Below are 22,952 nucleotides of genomic sequence, written 5' to 3' on the forward strand. Positions count from 1 at the left end.
GCTTGGGGGCCCATGATACTCTTGAGACAGCCCTGCTACAGGGGGGGGGGTTATCTTCTGCATTACATGAGCAATTTTTCTTAATTTTTTAGAGGCATTTCATCGTTCATCATGATGACAATCGTTAGTATAGCAAATCCTGTGTGTTCAAACTTTTCTCTTTTCAAAATTTACCTTTCACACAGGAATTTTGAAGTTATGAAAGACTCAAAATTATCTTTCTTTTAATTAAAATGTGTAATGTCATTGCTTTTTTTTAATGGAATGTCTAATAACAGCTGAATAAATTCCTGGAGCAAAAAAATTATCAAAATAACTATTCTCCATCAAGCAAAAATGTTCTCTCAATAAAAAGCTTATAAAAATTTAAAACAAGAATAGTTGTACCCACCCCTTTCCCTTATATTACTATTTAAAATTGAAAAATTCTTCAAAGTTCTCTGTAGTTTAAATTGTTTTAGACCACCTAATTTTATGATAAATTTTTCTAGTATGTAGGTAGCATATTTGTATTCATGGTTTATTTACTATATGTTGTCACATTTAGTTCCAGAATGAAACTGCTTAAGCATAAAAAAAATAATGCACACACTGTGCATTAATGTTTAATGTTTTGTATGGGTTTTTTTTTTTGGCTTAATTAATGCATTTGGATTTTTTCCAAGTTTTGAAATTACAGTGTGGGCACAAAAGGAGTCAATACTTTGAATTTTCCGTAGGAAAATAAATGTTACTTATTCAATAGAAAAACCTCATTTAACATATTTAATTGATTTTAGTGGTTCTTTTTTAGTCACAGTATAAGAGTATATTTGTGATCATCTCCCAGATTTAATTATTTCTCTTGGATTAATGAATAAAAATGTTAGATTTGTCAAATCAGAGTTCTGCTGAGAATGAAAATTACTTGAATGAGTTCATTATATATCCAAGTTTTTTTTGGAGTGAATTATAAATGTTTTATGTTTGTGTATGTAAATCCTTAGTCAACCAGCACATAACAATTCAATAATTCAGGTTTTGCTAAATGACCTGCAGCTATCATCAAAATTTGCTATGATTTTGTGTTTTAGGGAGAGGGCATAAAAGAAACAGATTCCACACAAATTAAAAGCTTATAAAGACCATGTCAACTTAATTTTTGTTCAAGATGGTGTTCCATGTCAGTTTTATACAGAAGTTTGCAAATATCTGTATGACAATGTCATGACATTGGCTAGGCTGCTTGATGAATATAAATGTGTCACTGATAAGTTGGCCAACAAGAAAGCCTAACTTTCTGCTGTGACTTTTTTTTATGGGAAAGATAGATTTTTTTTGCTTCTAAACATTCTGTAAATTTCACTGAGCTAAAATAATGTATATCAGCAGCTATAGCAAGTATTGATAAAGATACACTTCGGTGTGTGTTCGGCAATAAATAGATTTATTGCATTTATATGTATCCTGTGGATAAAACTCTAATGAAACTTCATAAAACTTTTAATTCACTCCATAAAATGAAGATACGTTAGACTTGTGTAAGTAATTTCTATGCACATTTACAAATACAAATACAACAATTATATAATAATATAAATACAATTAATATTTATTCTGTTATGAAATTTTGAAAATGCCTATTTTAACATTTCATAACAGTAAATATTACACCACCCTGCATATTATTTATCACAACTCTTGAACAGCAAAATAAAAAATGAAATGAAAGAAAATTTGTTGCCATTTCTTACAAATTTTACCTTTGCATGGTATAGCTGCAGAATTTTTTGTTATTTATCCTTCTGAAATGTAAATTGGAAGAAAAATATAAACTATTTTTTTTTTCTATATAATCAGTTTATTTGGACTTACCACAGGAATTGGCAAGGCTGAATTGATGAATCATATATCACTAAGTTATGCAATGGGCAGGACTGACAATAAGCATGTATAAATCATGATGCGATTTTGCACACCAACACAATATTAGTTGAATGGGGGGGCCAGTGTTTTTTTTTATAAAATCACCCTGTCTTTTTAAAAAAATGACTTATCAAAATTGTAGTTTATCCCACACATTGAATTAAAATAGCAAAATAAAAAGAAACTAACAAAATAAAAAGAAACCCTGAAAACTAGTGATGTAGCAATAAATGGATTTTTAACCAAATTGTATGTGGATTTGTATGACCTAAAGTTCCTTTAATAAAGTAAGCCTTTATGCATATTGAAGTGTCTTACAGTATGACCCATCTCAGAATCCACTGCAAACCAGGTTTGGGTTGTGAGTCATAGGTTCAAAACCTTTGCGTTATGTGAACATAAATAGAAAATCAAGAAGCCACAATAGATAAATTTCCCAACAGAGTGGCTGTGAAAAAATAGACAGAAAAATCAACATGAAAAATTTTCAAATTAATTGATTTCTATAAATAGCAAAAACAAAAATATAGAAGGAAAAAAGAAGAGAAATACCCACAGAGAGCTTGCTAAAATTCTTCATGTGACCATGGCAAGTAGCGAAAAACATGCAAAAAAAATAGAACCAGTTGCATTTTTTTGCGTGCAACCTTGACGCACCTTTTGTGCTGAGGAACACGTGTTGTGCGTTACCGATCCTATACAATCCCGCATTGTCCATTTTTCTGCAGTTATTTCTCTCTCCCGCTTCACCCCCATGTGTCCGTGGCCTAAAATGGTGCAGTGAAGAATCATTATGCCCTCTGTAAAATGTCACCTGTTTTTTTCAGGTGATAGTGCCCCCCCCCAAACTCTGAGAACAATGAAGACAGGAAGAGAAATACCTTATTTTTTTTTTCTATCCTTTATACTGTATGCATATTCCTTTACCGAAAAGGAAAGTAAAATTTCAAACATCGTCTCTTTTCTTCTGTTATCAAAATATGAACAAAAGCTGGCTCCGAGATACAAATCATAGAGTTAGGCAAGATATTTTGTAAATGCGGAAGAGAAGGTTAAAGGGTGCACATATGCATAGGCGTACGCAGACTTTTCTCAAGGGGTTTTTTTTTTAGGTTTTTTTCCTGCAAAATAACACTTATCTCGACTTGTAGGGGTTAGAACCCCAACAACTCCCCTTTGTGTATGCCAATGCACATATGTTACTACATACGGTATACTTTTGGTTTGTTTGATACATATACTGCATCTATCCTACTCACGATTTATTATCCCTAAAATGTCCAAAAAAAGTTCTTTTTCAAGATTTTTTGAAAAAAAAAAAAAAAACCAATGCTACTATTTATGCTAGAATAAATGTTTCTAAAACTAACCTATATCTGTGGGTCCACCTGGAGCTTGACTCCAATGCATCAATGAACATATAATTTAATTTTACTATAATTTCCATTCAGAATATTTTCTGCTTCAATTCACCATTGGGTTTTTAATACTGCAAAATCTCTTATTTCACTAAGAAAGTTTAAACAAAAATGTCAATTTTTCTCTGCAACATAATTTAATTGAGAAATTACTAATATATTGAATTTTATAGCCAAGGACATGATCTAGCGAGCATCTATTTAAAAAAAAAAATTCGCAATAGATGGTATGTGATATTGTTCACGTGTCTGGAAATGAAGTTGTAAGCGCTGTTGATTATAAGAGTTAAAACCTAAATTGAATTTACTAAGCAGCTATTTGAAAATATTATTTATATTATGCAGTTCTAAATTTTTCAGAACTTGTTTTGGAGTTTTCAGCCATATCATTGTTATGATCATCAAAAGTGTAAATCTTAATTTTGTTCAGTTCATATTTGCAGTCGTAAAAATTTCACAAAATAGTAGAGTAGAAAAAGAATTTATATAATATATACTCTCTTTCTCTGTATCTCCAATCATTTTGAAAGATTTTGCTTTGAAGTTCATGATTTATAAGATTCTAAAAAGGTCACAAGTATAGGTATATCATATCAGATGTGCCGACGTGAAGAAAACATTGGGGAGGGCTGAAAGTTGCTGGTCGTCCCTTATATACGATACGAGGCTCAAAGGTATGCGCAAGATAAAGGTGCATTGCATTGGGTTTTTTTTTCAGAAATTATTGGTAATGGCTCAGCTCCCTTACAAACTTTATTGGGGGGGTGGGGGGACTCAGCCCCTAGGTTCCGGCGCCTATGTCAATAATAAATTTTTTTTCAAACATTACATGTGCTGCCTTTTTCTTTATCGCTATCACTATGGAACATTGACTTACCGGTGCGAAGCTTGAAAATAATATGAAATCCACACACAGTCATTATTTCACTTGGAAACTTTCAAAATGCTTTTCAAATTCTGAATCATCAGTGAAGGCTTCCTGTATCTGTGAATTTAGTTTAAAGGTATTCCACTTGCAAATAGTTAATTAACAGTGTTGATATATAGAACATGCAAATGAGTTATTGCATATGAATCCAAGAAATCAGCATCCTTAGCGGAAGGTTATTTTTTACAAACGAATGCACTTAATATTTATGACGTATATAAAAATAATTTAGCATATTCCATAGATATAGGTATCTTCTTAATCAGGGGCTTTGTTTGATTTTTTAAACATGCCAATTTTTAGTTTGGTTTAACAAATTAGTTATTTTGAGGGGAGCGTATGGGCTATAAACTGTACGAATTACAACGTAAATGGTGGAATGAAAAATAATGAGATAGAGAAAAAAGTGAAGCATTGGTTGTGCTTTTTTTTTTTTTTTTTTGATAGGATGTGACTTAAGGAAGGAAATATGATAATTAAAAACTGGCTTTGTCATCAAGAAATTGAAATACCGTTCAACATCATTCAGGGGTGTCGAAATGAAAGCATTGGGGTAGCTGAAACTGTTTTTTTTTCTGTGTGCGGCAAGACAATTTGTCATATACAGTCGAATCCCGTTTCAACGAATACCGTTATAGCGAAAATCTCGTTTTAACGAACACTTTTCTAATCCCCCAAATAAGTTTACATATGAACAATGCTAGGTAACCTGGAATTCCTTCATAATGAAATTTCGTTTTAACCAAGTGATTCCTACTGTCCCTTGGTGTTCGTTATAAAGGGATTCGACTGTATACACCAACGTTGAATTTCAGAAGTTTGCAAGTGAATAGAAGTGTATGAAATCATTTTGGTGTATTTTAATTACTTGATTGTCTCCTGATCATTCAATTTAGAATGTTGTAATTTTGAAACAAACATTTTTAAATTAAGCATTCAAGAGAGAGAAGAGCAAGTTTACAAGGTTTTTTCAGTCCATTTAAAGCAGTGTTTCCCAAAGTAGGCTTTCTCATCCCTATTTTATGAAATGATCAAGGGGGACAGTAGAAGCTACGGGTATTAGATGGTACCCTATGGACTGGTTAGGGTTGGGGATGCGAAAAAAAAATTCCTGAAGGAAGGAGCGATGAAAGAAAAATTTTGAGAAATACTGATCTACAAGAATTAACCGTCCCCTTTTTGTGCTGTAGAATAATCTTAAACATATTAGTTCCTGTTTGATAACGTCCTTTTTTCTAAATTTCTTGCTCTATAAAATAACACATTTAACTAATAAAATGTATAGAGAAAGTAGAATGTAGTCTTCCATCAATAACTAGATTTTAATATCATAGTTATATAGGCATATGTAAAAGGGGAAAAATTAGTATTACAGTTTATATATATTGAAGTACTTGTAAATCAGCTTCACATTATTGGAATGACAGACAAAAATCTATAGAACTTTAATATAATTTAAAAAAGGTATTTATTGACAAACTTCAGGTACTTTTATGGAAATATGTAAATTACTATTACCATGCGAATTTGAAAAGAATGTTTTAGAACGAAAGAAAGTTGAATGTTACCCGTTCAGAGTGTTTAAAAACTTTTGCTGGATTAAAAAAACATGAACATGTTAATTTTGTTTTTCACATGTATGCGGTGTTTTTTTTTATTGCTCTTTCAGGAAATATGATCTGCATAAGATGTTGTTAGTTATTCACTGGCAGAGTAAAAGGATGTCAATGCCTCTTAGTTTCAAATGTTTAATGTTAGCCCCCCCCCCCCCCCCCCCGTTCTGTGTACTTTACAATGCTACTTGTTTACATGCTGTATTTGTAACGAACAGGTTATCAAAAACTTACTTCTCCCATCAATTCCGGAGAACATCTGATATTCTCATCCCACTACCTAAATCGATGTTTGTTATGGCCGGACAAGTAGTTTCCAGCAACGAACTTATATTACACGATTGTGCAATAATGTAGCCTTCCTCTTCAAATTTTAGGATTTATAGTCAAAACTTTGATTTATAAGAATCTGTAGAAGTGCTATTTGTTCCTTGTAGCCAAGTCCTTGTTCCATGTATTTGTATACCACTGTTATAAATATTATACATCTCTTGATATATTAAAGATGTTTGTAATAAGTATATTTAATATATTTATCTTTGCTCAAATATTCATATTTTATACTTTCAAAGCATTTTGTTTAAAAAATGTAGATTTTTAAAACTAGAATAAAATTTTTAAATAAAATGTTATTGGTGTATTTTTCATTCGAAATCACATTTTCAACTCTGCATACGTATTTATTTAACTATTTTTGTGACTATAATGTAAATGAAATTGAAATATAAAAACTTACTATCATGTGTAAAGAATCACATAAATGTATTTTTTATAGTTTGGCAAAAAAATGACTTGCCATTAAAAAAAAAACCAATATTCTATAAATACCTTCAAGTTTCCTTTAAGAATTTAACTATTATTAATTGGGTATAAAATTATACGAAAACACTTGATCAACAATCATCCTTTATTGGGAATTCTTTAATTAGAAATCGAATCAACAAAGGAATTTGAAAGATATCTTACCATGTTTTCATAGTTATCGGCAAGTCTTCAACCAATAACAAGTAATGTTTAAAGCAAATTCCGAAGTTCATCGAGGAGTGTAAAGACAAGTGTGTTTGTTTTGGTATTTTTAACTCTATTCCAGAGTTTCTTGACTTTTTTTTCATTTTGCCATTAAAAATATAATCTGAGAATGTCAGCCGAGATATCTGTTGTCTATTAACCTTTTAAGGATATGTTTGATTGATTTAAAAAAACTCTTTTCTTTTGTGAAAGCTGTTATTTTTTTCGTGAAGGTGTGAGTTTTCGAACTTGATTTAAAAGAAAAAAAAATCACTGAGTTCTGCACTCATTCATTATTTTATTTTTTTTTAAATACCCCTTTTTGGGGGGAAAAATCGTTTTACTTATTATGGAGAAGATACTAGCAGAATAAAATTATCAGAAACGCTACTCTTCTACATAAATCCTACGGAAGCCGAGAACGTTGCTTCGAAAATTGAAAAGCTGGGAATCATGATATCCGTAGAAAAATAAAATTTGATAAAGAACCACACGAATAATGAAGATTGATTGAAATTGATTCGAGCAATGCTGACAACAAAAATGTAAAAATGTCTTAAAATTGTATTTTATTTCGGAAACAGTGAATTTTAATTTTTCATTTATTATAGCCTCTCTGATTCATCAATGAGCTTTTCACAGGCAAATACACATTTAAGAATATTGGGAGAGATGTCGAAGTCTTCAGCTGTATTCATTTATAGAATAAAGTCAGTTTCATTAAAAATATGGTAAATTCTATGCTTTAAGAAAAATGTATATTCGAGGACATTTAACATGTACTTTTTTCTGATTTTAAAAAAAAATGAAGAAAAGGTCCTGTATTTGAGAAATAGGTTAATGTATTTAATTTTAAAACGACCCATTCTTTTCTCAACAATAGCATTATGAAGGGAAAAACATTTTCTCAGGCGCTTTTCTAGACAAATGTTTTCTTCAAATTATTATCACATCAGTCGGAATGACACAGAAACGGATTTTTATATTGAGAAACGTACGTGTATTTCCATTCTCTTTTGAAATCAACTGATTATATTTCATTGAAGAATAGATGTTTTTTCTCATACTGAAACCAGAAAGATAATTTTTTCTGTTATTTCCATGTCGTAAGAAAAAATTTTCTTTACATGAAGGCAATTGTGAATTCAAAAAGCAATAGAATGGAAATTAATTCTAACTCTTCACGTTTTTCAAGTACCAAAGGTTTATAGGTGTCGCAAGTTCGATACCCGGTTCGTCGTCGGCAGAAACTTTCCTGACACAGGAGTACAACAGAAACGGCGACATGACCCCAGAAAAAAATTACTACCGCAGGGAGTCCCGCACAGGGGTTAGCGCATAAACCTCTCGGTGAGTATAAAAAAGGCTGCCGTGTGTGTTCGGAATCTTGAATAAATTGTAGATCCCGGTCTAATTAGCCCTCGCTTGCAGAAAATGACCGTGGTGCGACAAAATGGTCAAATTTCTGTAACAAAATTTATTGTTTCTTGAAATTAAGGAATCACCTTGGCAAAAAAATAATGATGTATTAAACATCATTCGTTCCTTTCATTCGGAAGGATCTGGAGATAAGATGGTTTATCTCTTCATTGAGACAAAGCGGCGGGCCATAATCTGGTAAGGAGGAGGAAGGATTTGGGAATATTTATAATAAAATACGATAGGTTGAAAACACGTGTATGATGAGCCATTATTTTGTTACGCGGGGGTAACAATTCGAAAATTCCACAAAATGCGTATAGCCGTAATTCACTCCACGTACGCCAACTAATATATGCATTTTTTTTATCTTTTTTTATTTGTTCTTTGCTTATCCGCCGACTATAAAAATAAATATCGATCGCCTACACTGAGAGAACACTTATCAAATCACTCAGCTGCTTTACAAATGATTCACATACACAATGCACAAAATGTTATCCAGAAGAATGATTAAACTTAACCCTGGCAGCTTGGTTAGTTGCGATGTTCCTCTGTTACTTGCACAGCAACTGATATTCCTGGTAGCACGAATCCTGGCGATAATTAAGAGAAAGAAAAAAACAGTGACATTTTCTATGAAAACAATTTATGTGAACGTCCGTGACGCATATTTTGTAATTTTATATTCAAAAATGTTTTGAAAGTAGTATAAAGCTTACCTACTTGTTCATTTGCTGTCATGTGTGAATCGGGATAAGAATTAACGGTTGGAAGACTCAATGCAACATCATCAGGAGATTCTGTGGTATTATTTGACTTGGAGTATACTCCTAGACAGAGACCTTCTTCGTAAGTATGTTTGTGTCGTTCAGGAATTGGATTACGAATAATATAAGTATGAGGATGATGTAAGCAAGCTTTCAAAGAACTTATGTTGTTCTGGTTACTAGAGTTGAGCAAGTGGCTGCAAGAAGGAAAAAAAAAAGCTAATTCTATGAAAAGGTGTGATAATTGCTTTATTCAGTATTAAAACCTATACAGTAAGTGCCCGGACTTGAAAGGTATGTCTATTCACACATGTCACACACAGTGCCGGGCTGTGTCTCCAGTTAAAAAAATATTATTCTTTCCTCTACATTAGATTTTAGATTATTCATTCAGGCTCGTCAAGTGCAGTTCAGAATCCGATTGCTATGCGTTTCAGAGAGACGAACTACGACTGTTGTGTGTGAATTGATCTTAATTCCTACCTGTGTGAAAGTAACTCGTATCATGAAACTGTTTTATTCCGAATAACACTTTCCCATATACAGTATATGGAATTATGATCTCATTAATCCGTTACAACTCCCACCCCAAGATATTGATAACGATATGAAAATATGTGCATTACCATAGCATTGTCCGCTGTATGCCTCTAGGGGCGGGACAGCAATATATATGATTGATTACCATAGCATTGTAGTATGTGTGTTACACATAAAATTAGTTTTGCTTGCAAGATTTCTGTCTTCCCTCCCCCCCCCCCTCCTTGCCCGTTTCTGAATTTCTTTCTTCCTGCTCTTTTCCGAATTTCTGCTTTTCTTAATTCTCGCTCCCCTTCTTCCCTTTTTCCTACATTTCTGCCCCCCCCCCCGCAATTTTTTGAAATTGAGCCTTGTTTTCTGATATTCTTAATGTTTTTTTTTTCAATGTACGTCCCCTTCTCTCTTCTCAATGTCTCGCCATCCTTCTTACCATTTTGCGGATTTTTATGCTTCCTTTCCTTTTTTGAATTTATGCCCCCCCCCCTTATCCTCTCTTGACGTCTCCTCCCGAGCTTTTGTCTTTTCTCGCCCCTCTTTCAATTAACTAAGCCCTGCCCTTTCCTGAATTTTTCTCTTTCCTTACCCTTGTTTGAATTAATTCAGCTCATCCCTCCGCTCTTTTCTGAATTTTTGTGTTTTTCCTTACCTTTTTTTAAAATTTATTCCGCCCTTTCATGATTATTTTTCTTCCCTAATCTTCTTTTACATTTTTGACCCAAACACCTTTCCCGAATTTTTGTCTTCCCTTACTCTTTTTTTTAATTTATTCAGCCCTCCCACGGCCGCAACTAGGGGAGGGGTGGGGCAGGCGGGTCTCGTGCCCCGGGCGCTGGACCAGAGGGGACGCAAATTTTATTCTAAACCTCTCCTTCAGCATAACAAGGGGGCGCCAAAATGCGCACTTGCCCCAGGTGACCTAGCATCTAGTTGCGGCCCTGAGCCCTCCCCCCTGAATATTTTATTTCCTTACCCTTTCTGAATTAATTCAGCCCTCTCGCTCTTTCCTGAATTTTAATCTTTCCTTACCCTTTCTCTGAATTTCTATCCATACCCCCCCCCTCCTGAATTTTTGTCTTTACTTGCCCTTTCTTTGAATTTCTATCCAACAACGCCCATTTTCCTCACACTCTTTATTACATTTTATTCCCTCTCCACCCCTTTCCGCAATTTTTGTCTTCCTATGCTCTTTTTTTGGAATTTATTCATTTCTCCCCACCCCTTCTTTGACCAACCCTCTTTCTATCCAACCCCCCCCCCCCAGAGCTCTTTCCTGAATTTTTGTCTTTCCTTACCCTTTTTGCATTTCTGACCACCCCACCCGCCCTTTCCTGAATTTGTATCTTCGCTTACTCTTTCTTAAATTTATTCAGCCTTTTCCCGTTTTTTGTCTTTCCTTATCCTTTTTCTCTCAATTTCTGTGCTTCCCCGCCTTTTCCAGAACTCTTGTCTTTCCTTACCCCCTTTTTGATTTATTTAGCCCTCGCCCGCCCTCTCCTGAATTTTTTTATTTCCTTACCCTTTTTAAATTAATTCAGCCCTTTTCTCGAATTTTTTTTCACCTTTTTTTAGATTTTTCCCCCTTTCCCGAATTTTTGTCTTCCCTTACTCTTTTTAAATTTATTCAGCCCTTTCCTGAATAATTTTTCTCTCTTACTCTTTTTTTAGCATTTCTGACCACCACTCGTCCTTCCCCGAATATTAATCTTTCCTCAGCCTACTCTTTCTTGAATTTATTCAGCTCTCCCCCGCCCTTTCCTGAATTTTTGTCTTTCTTTACCCTTATTTGAATTGATTCAGATCACTCCCGCCCTTCCCTGCCACCGTCTTTCCTGTCCCCTTTTTGAATTTCTGCCCCGCCCCGCTCTTTCCCGAATTTTTGTCTTTCCTCACCCTTTCTTTGCATTTCTACCCCTCCCCCCTTTCCTGAATTCTTTCCTTACCCCTTTTTTTAAATTTCTCTGCCACTTCCCCGGATTTTGTCTTTCTTTACTATTTTTTGAATTTATTCAGCCCTCCCCCCCCCCTTCATTTCCTAAATTTTTGTCTTTCCGTACCCCCTTTCGAATTTCTGCCTTTCCTTTATTTCTTCAATTTCTTTTTCTTAAATTCTGCTCAATGTTTACGTAATTTTTTGCTATGCTCTTGTTTGAGAGAATTTCTATCCCTCCCTACTTCTTTTTTCCATGCCCGAGAACGACGCAGTGGTGTTCGGCTGAAATTGATTTTCAAACTTCAAGGAGAATGAATGCGTGCCCGTCTCCCGTTCAAAAAGTATGTTCACACAGGTAGAATTTTTTTTTTTAATCCTAACATGATGTAAGAATAGTAATAATATAAGTTCATGCATCTGCCATTTTTTTTCACTTCTAATTTGAAAATAGATGCAGCCAGCACTTCGCACACGTAACACGCACGCATCAGACATCATAAATACGTTAGAGATAAGTATATACAATGGATCCCGCGCTTATAACGTTATTCAAAAAAACCGTCATAAAGAACGTCGTAAGCGGGAAAAAGCTTTAAACGGGAAATCTTGATGAGAATTACTTAGAGTTGCGACCGTGAAAGAGTAAGTCGTACTAAGTGGGAAAACGTTCTAAATGGGAACGTTATAAGCGGGATCGACTGTACATAGAATACTCTCCTTTCCCCATTTCGTTAGAAATTCCCCATAAGAATGGATGATGATATTTTTTTTTTTTTTTTGCTCTGCTAAGATACATGAAATCAATAGGCTTCCTGGATATTATACTGAGGTGAACAGGAAAAATGTGTCATTTCCCGGTGGCGAGAAACGACACTTTTTTCCTGCTAACTTCGGCATAATATCCAGAAAGTCTGTTTGTTCTCCATAAGAATGTTTACGAGATGCGTGTTCGGTTTAGTAGTTACTCTTTGAGAGCAGAGTTGGTGAAGATATCTCTTTGAAGAATGTCAAAAATGTTTTTGAAGAATCCAAAGAGCATTGAAAGTACGTGTACGAGCATCATCCGCGTACTCATCCTTCAGCATACATTTTTTTGTGAGCTTCATCATCCAGCAAAATAAAATCAATTAATTTTTTTATGTATTTTTATGGTGAGTTAGTGCTCTTGAAGATAAATTTATTTCAAATCATGAGATAAAAAAAAACATTTAAGTACAGTCAAACCTAGTTAGTGCGTCACCTGGTTAACACGTCACTCCGCTTACCGGGTCACTCTTTGGAAGTTCCAATTGTCCTCAGGCAGGAATTGGCACAGCTATGGCTTACTCCGTTTAACGAGTCGCTCCGCTTACTGAGTCATTTTTTGCTCTCTCAAGAGTGACTCATTAACGAGGTTTGACTGTATACCAAATAAGGACTTGAAATCCGCTTAATATACCTGTGATACTCGTATCGCCTTGTAATATGCCGATTCGTTACTGGCAAGATAACTTACCTGTCAGAAACGTTATCTAAAGGATGAGCATTCCTAACACAAATGCTATTCGAAGTGCTACCGTTTAATGATGATCCGGAAGATAACATGATTCGTGTTGTAGGTGAGGTACTTTGGTTAGATAATTTATCATTTTCAACTTTATCTTCTCGTCTCCATTTAGCTCTACGGTTGGAAAACCATACCTGAAAAAATCATTTATATCTAAAATACAGTTCCCAACTCAGAAGAAGTCGTTGTACACGTTCAAATGACAACAAATTCGGGCAACAAAAACTTCTGATGATGCGATCACCATTTAATGGTGAACCATTAATTTTAAATTAAAATAGTAAAAAAATTCGCTGTTAGACTAGTGATGTTATGTAGATAGATGTTCGATATTCTTCTCCGACACGGTCCCGCGTCAGAAGCAATGGCTAAAATTGGTGAAAGCCGATAGAATCTGGACAATGTTCGATTTGAATTTAAAATTTTCGGATTCGAAGATAAGAATACCCCTCTTGGTTAGCAGCCATGTTTTCCACTCTTGAAAACGTATTTTCCACGCGCAGTGAGTTGGTAATGAGTTAAGCCGGGTTTTCCTAGGAGCAGGTTTTCTGTGCCGCGCGCAACGTGAATCGCCCAGAGCGGCACGCCGTCCACTCACCAATAAGAAAATTAGTATGACTGTTTTCCTACAGAGCGCAATACGGCTCACGACAGCGCTTTACGTCAGGCGTGATTAGTTGACTGCTTCTGGAGGAGTCAAATGCGTCGTGCGCCGCGCGTTTCACCGATCTTTTCTTCATTTTGTTGTTTTCTTTCCCTCCCCTTCAAACCGGAGCATGCAGACGACAGAGTAGCTGATGCCAGGACTACACAAACGCGTAGCGTGATTATGTAACACGTTGCTGCCGACGCGAAATTATATATTTCGGTTCACGCGGCGCAAAACACCTATTTCTAGGAAAACCCGGCTTTAACGAATTTTTCCTGTGTAATCCGCGGACTATAAGTTGAAAAAATCTGAATTTCTTACTCGGATTGTACACACCTACGCTTATTATCCACAGATTTTCTTTTTTTCTGAGAGTTTAGAATAAAAATAACTTAAAAAGTAATTCCAAAAAATATTTAAAACAAAAGTAATAGATGCGAGTGAAAAAATTGCTATTTCTCCTAAAAAGTAGTGACCATTCTAGGAAATAAATCCCCTTTCTAGGAAGGAAAATTTCCTAATCGCTGAATGAAATTTCGCTCATACGGATTAAAGGTCATTTTTTTTTCTTCAAGGTAATCAAATTCGCATATGTGGATAATAGGATAACACGTATGAAACTACGACAATCCTTAGAACAGTATTTTGAACCTGCGCATTTCCATTTACTTTCTGTTATGTTGCTCCCATCTGAGATATTTGTAATTTATATTTCAAAGGATTATATAGGCTTTTAAGGTAAAATTTATCATGAATGTATGTGTGTGTGTGTATACGTGACATTAGCCGACCTCTTTTTCTATTTTAAAGCAAAAGTGAATAACTTTTGGGAATAGCTTTTACGAAGAAAATTTTCTTCAAGTCCAGCCCATTTCAACCTGACCACACCTGATTCCGTTCATAGAGTTACCAACAAAGCGACATGATGGAAGGAAAAGAGAAAGAGACCTAATGTATTTTTTTTTTACCTCCACCTATATTCTAGAACGAGATATATCGCCGTTGTAAGGGAAATGGTTAATGTGGAGCCATATCTACGTCTGCAATTTTCCAGTTTTTATCCTGGCATGTGGAAGTTGGGGTCTGAAAACAGCTCCAGCCATCTCGTTAGGTAAAATTTATGATATTAGGCATGCATTTGACTGGGGGGGGGGGGGGATACAAAAGAGTTAATATTTTTAGGTTAAATGGAAAATTTTTCAAATATAATACTTAAAACGGGATGAAACTTTTGAAGGCTCTGTGATTCTTTATTAAAGCTTTATTCAATTTTATCGAATAAGTATTTACGTACTTGAATTCTAGTCTCGTGCAGATCGGTCTTTGCAGCTAGTTTTTCTCTTGCCTGCATGTCAGGGTAATGCGACTTTTGGAATTCTGAAATCACCCAAAAATTGATAAATAATAATTTATCGGATCAATTAAAAATGCATCTTAATTAATAGCGAAAAAAATGCTCGCGAGGAAGCTCGAACAAACCTTTCTCTAATAACTGGATTTGTTCCGTCGAAAAGGACGTTCGATTTCGTTGAATCTTTTGCTTCGTTTTACACGATTTCACTTCGGACAATTCATCAATGTCACTGTGCCGCTCATTTCCTCCTACATTACTTTGACAAACACTTGGATCTTGAATTGGTTCATTTTCAGGAATATCGTTTATGGATTCTGAATTTCCTGGTTTCGGAGAAAGTCTATCGAAAACTCCTGATGTGGAATCTCCATGGACGTAACCTGGAACGAAAATGATTACAACAATTTCTAAAAAAATAATCAATATTTTCATTATTCAATTAAGAGATATGTGCATTTAACTTATGTCCACATGTAAATGCGTATATTTTAACATATTCCAGACATAAGTTATGTAATAGCATATACACTGTACAAAAAGTTACCAGGCTCTTTTCTTCTTGATCCTTTGTTGAATCATTTATCAAACATCGACGGCATTAGATGCTATGAAACATCATATAAGTCCTTGAAACATTTGCATTATGGATATTTTGTTATGACTTTGATAATCCTTAACATTAGTGAAATGATTTTGAATAATCTTAGTTCCTGACATCAACCACAAGGGTCACAAGGATTGAGAAATACTGAAAGTGCTAAGGTGTTGCTAAAATACTGACTAACATACAAAAAGTTTTATCATTGCATTTTCCATAAATTATAAAAGTTATAATAGCACACGTTGACCGTAATTTTTTGCCTGTAATCTACAATGGCGAATAATACGTAGATGTGAATTTCCCTACTAAGAGAGAGAGGAGAAAAAGGTCATTTATATGTTAAGCAGTGGATCTATATTCACATTAAAAAAAAATGCTGATCTTTTTAATCGTTTCTATACAAATACAAATACAACGCCACAACAGGCAAAATGCCCAACGAGGTGGCTGATAAAAAGATGCCCATAAAAATATGGTTGTCATATGTTTCAAAAATACAGCAACCCAATCAAAAATGCAATTAACACAAATTACAAACAATATATACACATGATAAAATATTATACAATGCCCATAAAGAATACTTATGGTTGTCTTATTCTAAGAATGGATAGCTTCTCGATTTACCCCAACATGTTTATCGTATTTCTTTTTAAACGTGTCAATTGTGTTACAATTTACTACCTCCGGGGGTAAGCTATTCCATTTATTAACAACCCTATTAGAGAAAAATTCCCTGCGACACCATAACCTTGCATTGTCCCTCACCAATCGATACTGGTGTCCCCTTGTAAAAGCAGTCGATTGGCGGTGTACTAAAAGTTCATGGTCCATCCTATCCATCCCATTGAAAATTTTGAACACTTCGATCATATCTCCTCGACACCTGCGTTCATCCAATGTAAACATATTCAAAAAATGAAGTCTTTCTTCATAACTCAAGCCCTGTGTGCCAATAAGGACACGCGTAGCTCTTCTCTGCACCCCTTCAACCAAGTCTATGTCCCTCTGTAGGTATGGTCTCCAAAACCTTACAGCATACTCCAGTCCAGGACGAACTAAGCCTCGAAAAAGCGGAAGAATGACTTTAGGAGAACGCGAAGAGACCTTTTTGAAAATGAGACCAAGCATTCTATTCGATTTTTTGACAACCGCTGAACAATGTTCAGAAAACTTAAGTCGCTCGTCAATGAGAATTCCCAAATCGGTGACTCTAGTTGCATCCGGGATAGTGACACCATTCAACTCGTAAGAGAACCGTGGGTTGTTCGAACCAAAATGAGCGACCATGCACTTATCCACGCTAAACGTCATGCTCCATTCATTTGCCCATGCTGCAATCTTGTTTAAGTTGGTCTGGAGCAACTCCCTATCGCTTTCATTCCCGATTACCCCCATTAGCTTCACATCATCTGCGAATTTGCTAGTAATTCCATCGATACCCTGATCGAGTTTATCGATAAAAAGTGAAAAAAGTATGGGGCCAAGGACACTTCCCTGAGGAACTCCACTTGTGACGTCTGTCCAACCAGAGAATTCCCCGTTCACCATAACTCGTTGCGACCTATCTCTTAACCACGATTCTATCCAATTCAGCAAGTTGCCCCCTATTCCAATCTCGTGTAAACGCTTCAAGAGTTTGCCATGTTGGACCCGATCGAATGCCTTCTGGAAATCAAGGTAAACAACGTCGACATTTTTGCTCTTACCCAAAGCCTTAGTCACGTGATCATAGAAGCAAAGGAGGTTAGTTACACATGACTTCCCCTTCCTGAACCCATGCTGATTATCCGACAATACATTATTCTCGTCTATCCACTTCACAAACTGCCTTTTGATGATAATTTCCAAAATTTTCGAGAGGGAGCTCGTCAAACTCACTGGACGATAATTAGACACCACTTCTCTACTACCCTTCTTAAATATCGGAACAACGTTAGCCAGTTTCCAATCTCTCGGGACGATACCCTCAGCAACACTACTCCTGTATATCTGTGCGACTGGCCCCAACAATTCATTAGCACCTTCCCTGAGAACCCTGGGATAGATATCATCTGGTCCTGGTGCTTTGCTTGCACATACATTTCTTAGAAGATTTAGGACCTCCACGTCTTCCACTTGAATATCGTTGAGCGTTTTATTACCCCATGCAACACCCGTATATCGAATATCATTATCTCCATTAAAAACCGACGCGAAAAAGTCATTGAAAGCACTACACATGCCTACATTGCTCTCTACTTTTGAGCCTCCTATCGAGAGGGGGCCAACTGTCCCCTTACATCCATTATTGACGTATCGAAAAAATGATTTTGGGTCAGAGCCAATGTTATCTGCCAACCTAGATTCAACTTGCTTTTTACTATCCCTTATCGCTTTCTTCAACAGTCTTCTTTTATCAGTAAACAATGATAGGTCACCTCGTCCACTTTTATACTCTCTGAATGCTCTTTTCTTTTCAAGATAAAGGTTCCGCACGCTATCCGTGAAGAGGGTGTGATGTACAAACACGCTTTTTTCGAACAAAGGGTATGACGTCGTGCAAAACAGAGGACAGCTTCGTACTAAATTCTTCCCATTGACTTACCACCCCTACTGATTCCAACCGGTCTTTGAAAACTTCCGCTAACCTTCTTCGCAAAACATCAAAGTTAGTTCTCCGAAAACAAGGAACCAGTCTTTTGTTATCAACCTTACCCGAGGAAAAGTTACAGAGAAATCTGACGATACGATGATCACTGGAAGAAAACTCTTCCCCCACCGAAACATGTTCAACTAGATCCTCAGAACTAGTAAGAACTAAATCCAAAATAGCAGTACCCCTAGTGGCTTCTGATACATGCTGATACAAAAAATTTTCGAGCACCAACTTAAGAAAGTCTCTTTCATACTGATTTCCAGATGAAAGGTTCTCCCAATCAATACCCGGGTAATTGAAATCCCCTAGTATGAGAACCCTCTTTCGCTTACACATGTAGGAAATTTCATCATGCATTTTGGCGATATAGTTTTGATCCCTATTCGGTGGATTGTAACAAACCCCAACAATAAGCTTATGACGTCTTTTGTTCTCAAGTTCAACCCATATGGTTTCAATATCACTTCTCTGCACGTTACACTCTCTAGCCTTCAAACATGATTTCACGTATATCAACACTCCACCCCCTTTCCTATCAGATCTATTTCTCAAAAAAGTATCGTATCCGGAGATGTGTAAGAAAGATTCATCCCCATCGTTTGCCCAAGATTCTGTAATGGCTATAAGATCCAAGTCCTCCACAACTATCATAGTTTCTAAAAAATATTTCTTGTTACCCAAGCTCCTGGCATTTATTAACACACATTTTAATTTGCCCGGTGGTTTGTTGTCAATCGAGAAGCCATCCAAGTCAGAGGTGGGTAATTCCCCGTCAGTACTGTTGTGATTATCATTAACTAACCCGCATTCCCGACTACGTGGTCTGGGAGTAAAAAACCTGACCTAAGACTATCGTAAACCTCCCAGACCCCTCTCTTATACCTTGTCTGTTCTTTTTTCAGAAAAAAAGATTCATCGGTTATTTTTAAAAATATCCATTTTAATTCGAATCGCTCTTATAAAAAAAATGCAGCGACCTAAATCCGTGCTAAGAAATTAAAATATTTTAATCCGTGGATCTTAGGCAGAAATTCGCATTCGATTATTTTTTGCCAACACAGGAAAAGCCAAGCTCTAGGAGGCATTGCTACATTTAAATAGCTGAATATTTTCTATCGGTTAGAGGCCTCCTAGTTGAGTATTAGTTTAAAGAGGCTTTTTGGTATACATGGAATAGCTTTGTATAAAGAGTGGGCCGCAAGAAAAACACATAGTCTAGAGGAGACCATGGGTGAGAAAAGGTTAACACTAGTAACGTAGCCTATATGGTTATGCTGCTCCTGGGACCCACTACTCATCTGAAATCAGCGAAACATCACGTACGCATCTTAATATTCTGTAGATAGAGTGCATGTACATGATAGAAATGTAACTGCGCAGAAGCTTATCTCTAATTTCAATGGACATTCATTCCAACGACAAATTTATATATTTGTCTTAGTAGTCTGTCTCTTCTCATTTCACACTTTCGTATTCCGTATAACACATTTATTTCTCTCTCTCTTTTTTATATATTTATCTTATCCAGATGTCCAAAAACAAGCTTTTCCTCACAGAAAATGGTTTCGGAGGAAGCACTTGTGTGTTTAACTTGAATGGGGAAATTACATGACAGAGAAACAATCATAAATTATTCTTCGAGACTTTTTCTCCTAAAAACACGGATTCCAAGGGAAAAAAAACCGTTTTCCCACGTGCATGCGTTTTATCACGTGTTTCCACCCACCCTCTTTCTATCGGCCAATCAGATTTGTTTTTTCATGTTTCTTCTGCTTCATTTGATACGAGAATTCTTTTAAACAAAAAAAAAAAAAAAACCTAAAAAAGAAAAGAAATTTCAATAAATATCACTTCTTTTCGAGAAATAATTACTTCAGTTTATTATTTCGTGTGCAGTTGTCTGTGGACATCCTGTTAGTTTCAGATAAAAATTTTGCATACACCTATTGCAGTCAAGTACGGTGAGTTTTTTACACTGATGTGTTGTAATATTTATTCTTTAAATATAGTTTAATTGTCGTTTAGCTATTTCGAATGATTTATATTTTTATATTTAGTTTTTGAGTGAATTACGTATTTGTTCGCGGTCTCGTACTTGGAAGTTTATTAAATACTGTCTAGACCGCTTACCAAGAAATCGAACTACAGTGGAGCCTCCCTAACGGACACTCCCCGTTACCGGACACCTTACGTTAACGGACACTTCTCTGTCCGGTGGTGGCTTAAATGTATTTCACTCCCCGTTAGCGGACACTCGATAGCGGACAGTAAAATCAGGCAAACTCTAATTATTTTTTTTCCAAACTCTAAGAAAGTCAACATTATAAGACTGATATATATATATATATATATATATATATAAAATGGTTTTTATTTCTCTATACCAGAGGTTCTCAATCGGTGCTCCGCGGAGCCATTGGGGCTCTGTGTGCACTTCCCAGGGGCTCCGCGGCGACTCAAGGAAAATAAAATAAATCAGTAAATTTGATAGATAAATAAAAAAAGAGGTCTGCAAGGGGTCCGCCATAAAAATTGTATACAAAAAGGGCTCCGCCATAAAAATTGTATACAAAAAGGGCTCCGCCATAGAAATTATATATTGAAAAGGGCTCCGCGAGTCAAAAAGGTTGAGGACCACTTATTTTAATTTGATTCAATATTTATTGCAAAATACGTGTAGTGCACGTGTCATGTACGGGTAAAAGTAATTAATTGGTTTAATGAAGAAAACACAGTTTATAAATTTTTCAATATTTATCAGACTTTTCAACTTCATTTAGGAACTATGCATAATCACCGGTAAAAATGATAAATATAGTCAAATTTAATCAAACTTTCTTTATCGAGACGATTTGTGATTGTAATCACTGGTGTGTCATTTTTGCAGTAACATATACATTTACAACATTAAAATGTATAGGAACCAATTGCGACCGAAGCCAAACGGCGTATAAATGCTAAAATCAAATAAACGAGATTCCGCTGTATATCGTACCTCCCCAATAGCGGACACTCCCCGTTAGCAGACAAAGTTTTTGGTCCCATGGGCGTCCGTTACCGAGCAGTTCTACTGTAGTTGTATCTCGAGTTAAGAGTTTGTCGATTTGGGAGTAATAATTCAACTCAAGAGCAAAATTGTTCGCTAAAATATTAATCTGTTCGATTTACGAGCTTTTAAACGTACATGTCGGTATCTACAAAAAATTTACTCGTAAATTATTTTTATAAAAATTTGTTTTCATTCGAATCTGTCAGAGAGACAAATATACACATATTACGTAACAGTCTTATTAAGAAACATTCTCACTAAGAGATAATGTACAATTTTTTCGTTCTTTTAAACCTATAATCTACGGATTATACGCAGGAAATTACGCTACTTTTATTCTTACTACAAAGAGTATTACACTGCAATATTTATGCTAAATTAAAAAAAAAGATTTCAAACATACTTAAAAGAGGATGTCACCATTGGCGTACGCAGGGGGGGGGGGGGTTCTAACCCTCCAAAAAAAATTGAATCCCCCCCCCCCTTGAGAAAATTCTGCGTACGCCTATGGATGTCACACCCGTTATTTTTCGACACGAGTAATAGTGCGAGTGTGTGGCCTATGGAAGTTAAAAAAAAATGTTATTTCTGTACGCCGGAGGTAAAGGGTACCATTTCACCAAAAGTGAAATTGAATAGGGGAGTAGTTAAGTGAATATGTATGTTATTTATTGAAATAGGACTTGTGCCCTAATATCTCTGTGTATATATAATAGGAGTGCAGCAAATTGATAGCGTTATTCCAATATTGAAAAAAAATGTAAAGTAAAACCTTTACCTCCTCTGTCAGACCAGACAAGAAACGGGCTCTGTCCCTTCCGGGATATAAGCCCTTTACCCGTGTGGGATGGGGTCCTGCTGGGGAGAAAAAGTGTTTCTTTATCTCCGGCATACAGATTTAAAACAAAGGAGATACTTTTTCAAGTACCATTGTATAATTCAATAATTCATGTTGTACTTATTTTTAAGCAGCAGCGCAGTTTTTGAAGAACATATGTTTTTAATTATGACATGGTGTAAAACAAAGAGATCCAGTAAAAATTTTCTAAATATTTTGATATTTTTTGAGATATCGTAAGTTATGTTCTTTAAGTTACTTACAAAGAGTATCGCACTGCAATATTGATGTTAATTGATTTTCGTATGAATACTAATTAATAATACAATTATTAAAATTATTAGCAATGGTATTAATAATATTAACTCGAGGTACTAATTGTGGCAGTTTTTTCTTTTTTAATTATTTTCAGTAACGCCAGCGGAATATTGTACAGTGAAAACTAATGCATATATTTAAATATCTTCGATACTATGTGTTGGTATGACAGTTGTCTGAGCAAAATGAACTTGAAGGATTATCACAAATCTTGATAATCCTTCTGAAGGTTTTGGAATTGACAGCAGAGCATTTTAAAATATATTTGCATAACAGAATTAAACGATTAATAATTTAATTACAAAACAAATTAGTTACTCTGTTTTGAAAAAAAAAAAACAAATATAGAGAATTTTTTCTGCAAATGTTATAAATTATGAAAAAAATTATTTAAATGTTTTTTCACGAATTTTCTAATTGTTTTATAT

At 35.3% G+C, this 22,952-nt stretch overlaps 2 protein-coding genes across 3 annotated transcripts in view; one reads left to right on the plus strand and one right to left on the minus strand.

Annotated features, from left to right (window-relative positions):
- Positions 1 to 8,479: 8,479 nt before the first annotated feature.
- Positions 8,480 to 22,952, minus strand: part of LOC149065683 (paired box protein Pax-6-like) — a 33,305-nt gene continuing 18,832 nt past the window's right edge. Inside the window, exons 5-9 of one of the 2 annotated variants that reach the window (XM_089253497.1) lie at positions 15,206 to 15,460; positions 15,021 to 15,103; positions 13,027 to 13,211; positions 9,014 to 9,258; positions 8,480 to 8,887 (exon numbers count right to left, since the gene is read on the minus strand). In XM_089253497.1, the coding sequence (XP_089109623.1) occupies positions 8,829 to 8,887; positions 9,014 to 9,258; positions 13,027 to 13,211; positions 15,021 to 15,103; positions 15,206 to 15,460 (827 nt within the window). In that variant the 3' untranslated portion in view covers positions 8,480 to 8,828. The remainder of the gene's footprint in view (positions 8,888 to 9,013; positions 9,259 to 13,026; positions 13,212 to 15,020; positions 15,104 to 15,205; positions 15,461 to 22,952) is intronic. The other variant, XM_089253498.1, reaches the window with a different exon arrangement.
- Positions 20,224 to 22,952, plus strand: part of LOC149065684 (uncharacterized) — an 81,430-nt gene continuing 78,701 nt past the window's right edge. Inside the window, exon 1 of the mRNA XM_089253500.1 lies at positions 20,224 to 20,280. The gene's annotated coding sequence lies outside the window, so the exon portion shown is untranslated. The remainder of the gene's footprint in view (positions 20,281 to 22,952) is intronic.

Source organism: Pholcus phalangioides, unplaced genomic scaffold (assembly GCF_987345545.1).
Source record: "Pholcus phalangioides strain wild (caught in Gottingen) unplaced genomic scaffold, Ppha-v1.0 ptg000039l_1, whole genome shotgun sequence".
In the NCBI taxonomy this organism is placed as follows: Eukaryota; Metazoa; Arthropoda; class Arachnida; order Araneae; family Pholcidae; genus Pholcus; species Pholcus phalangioides.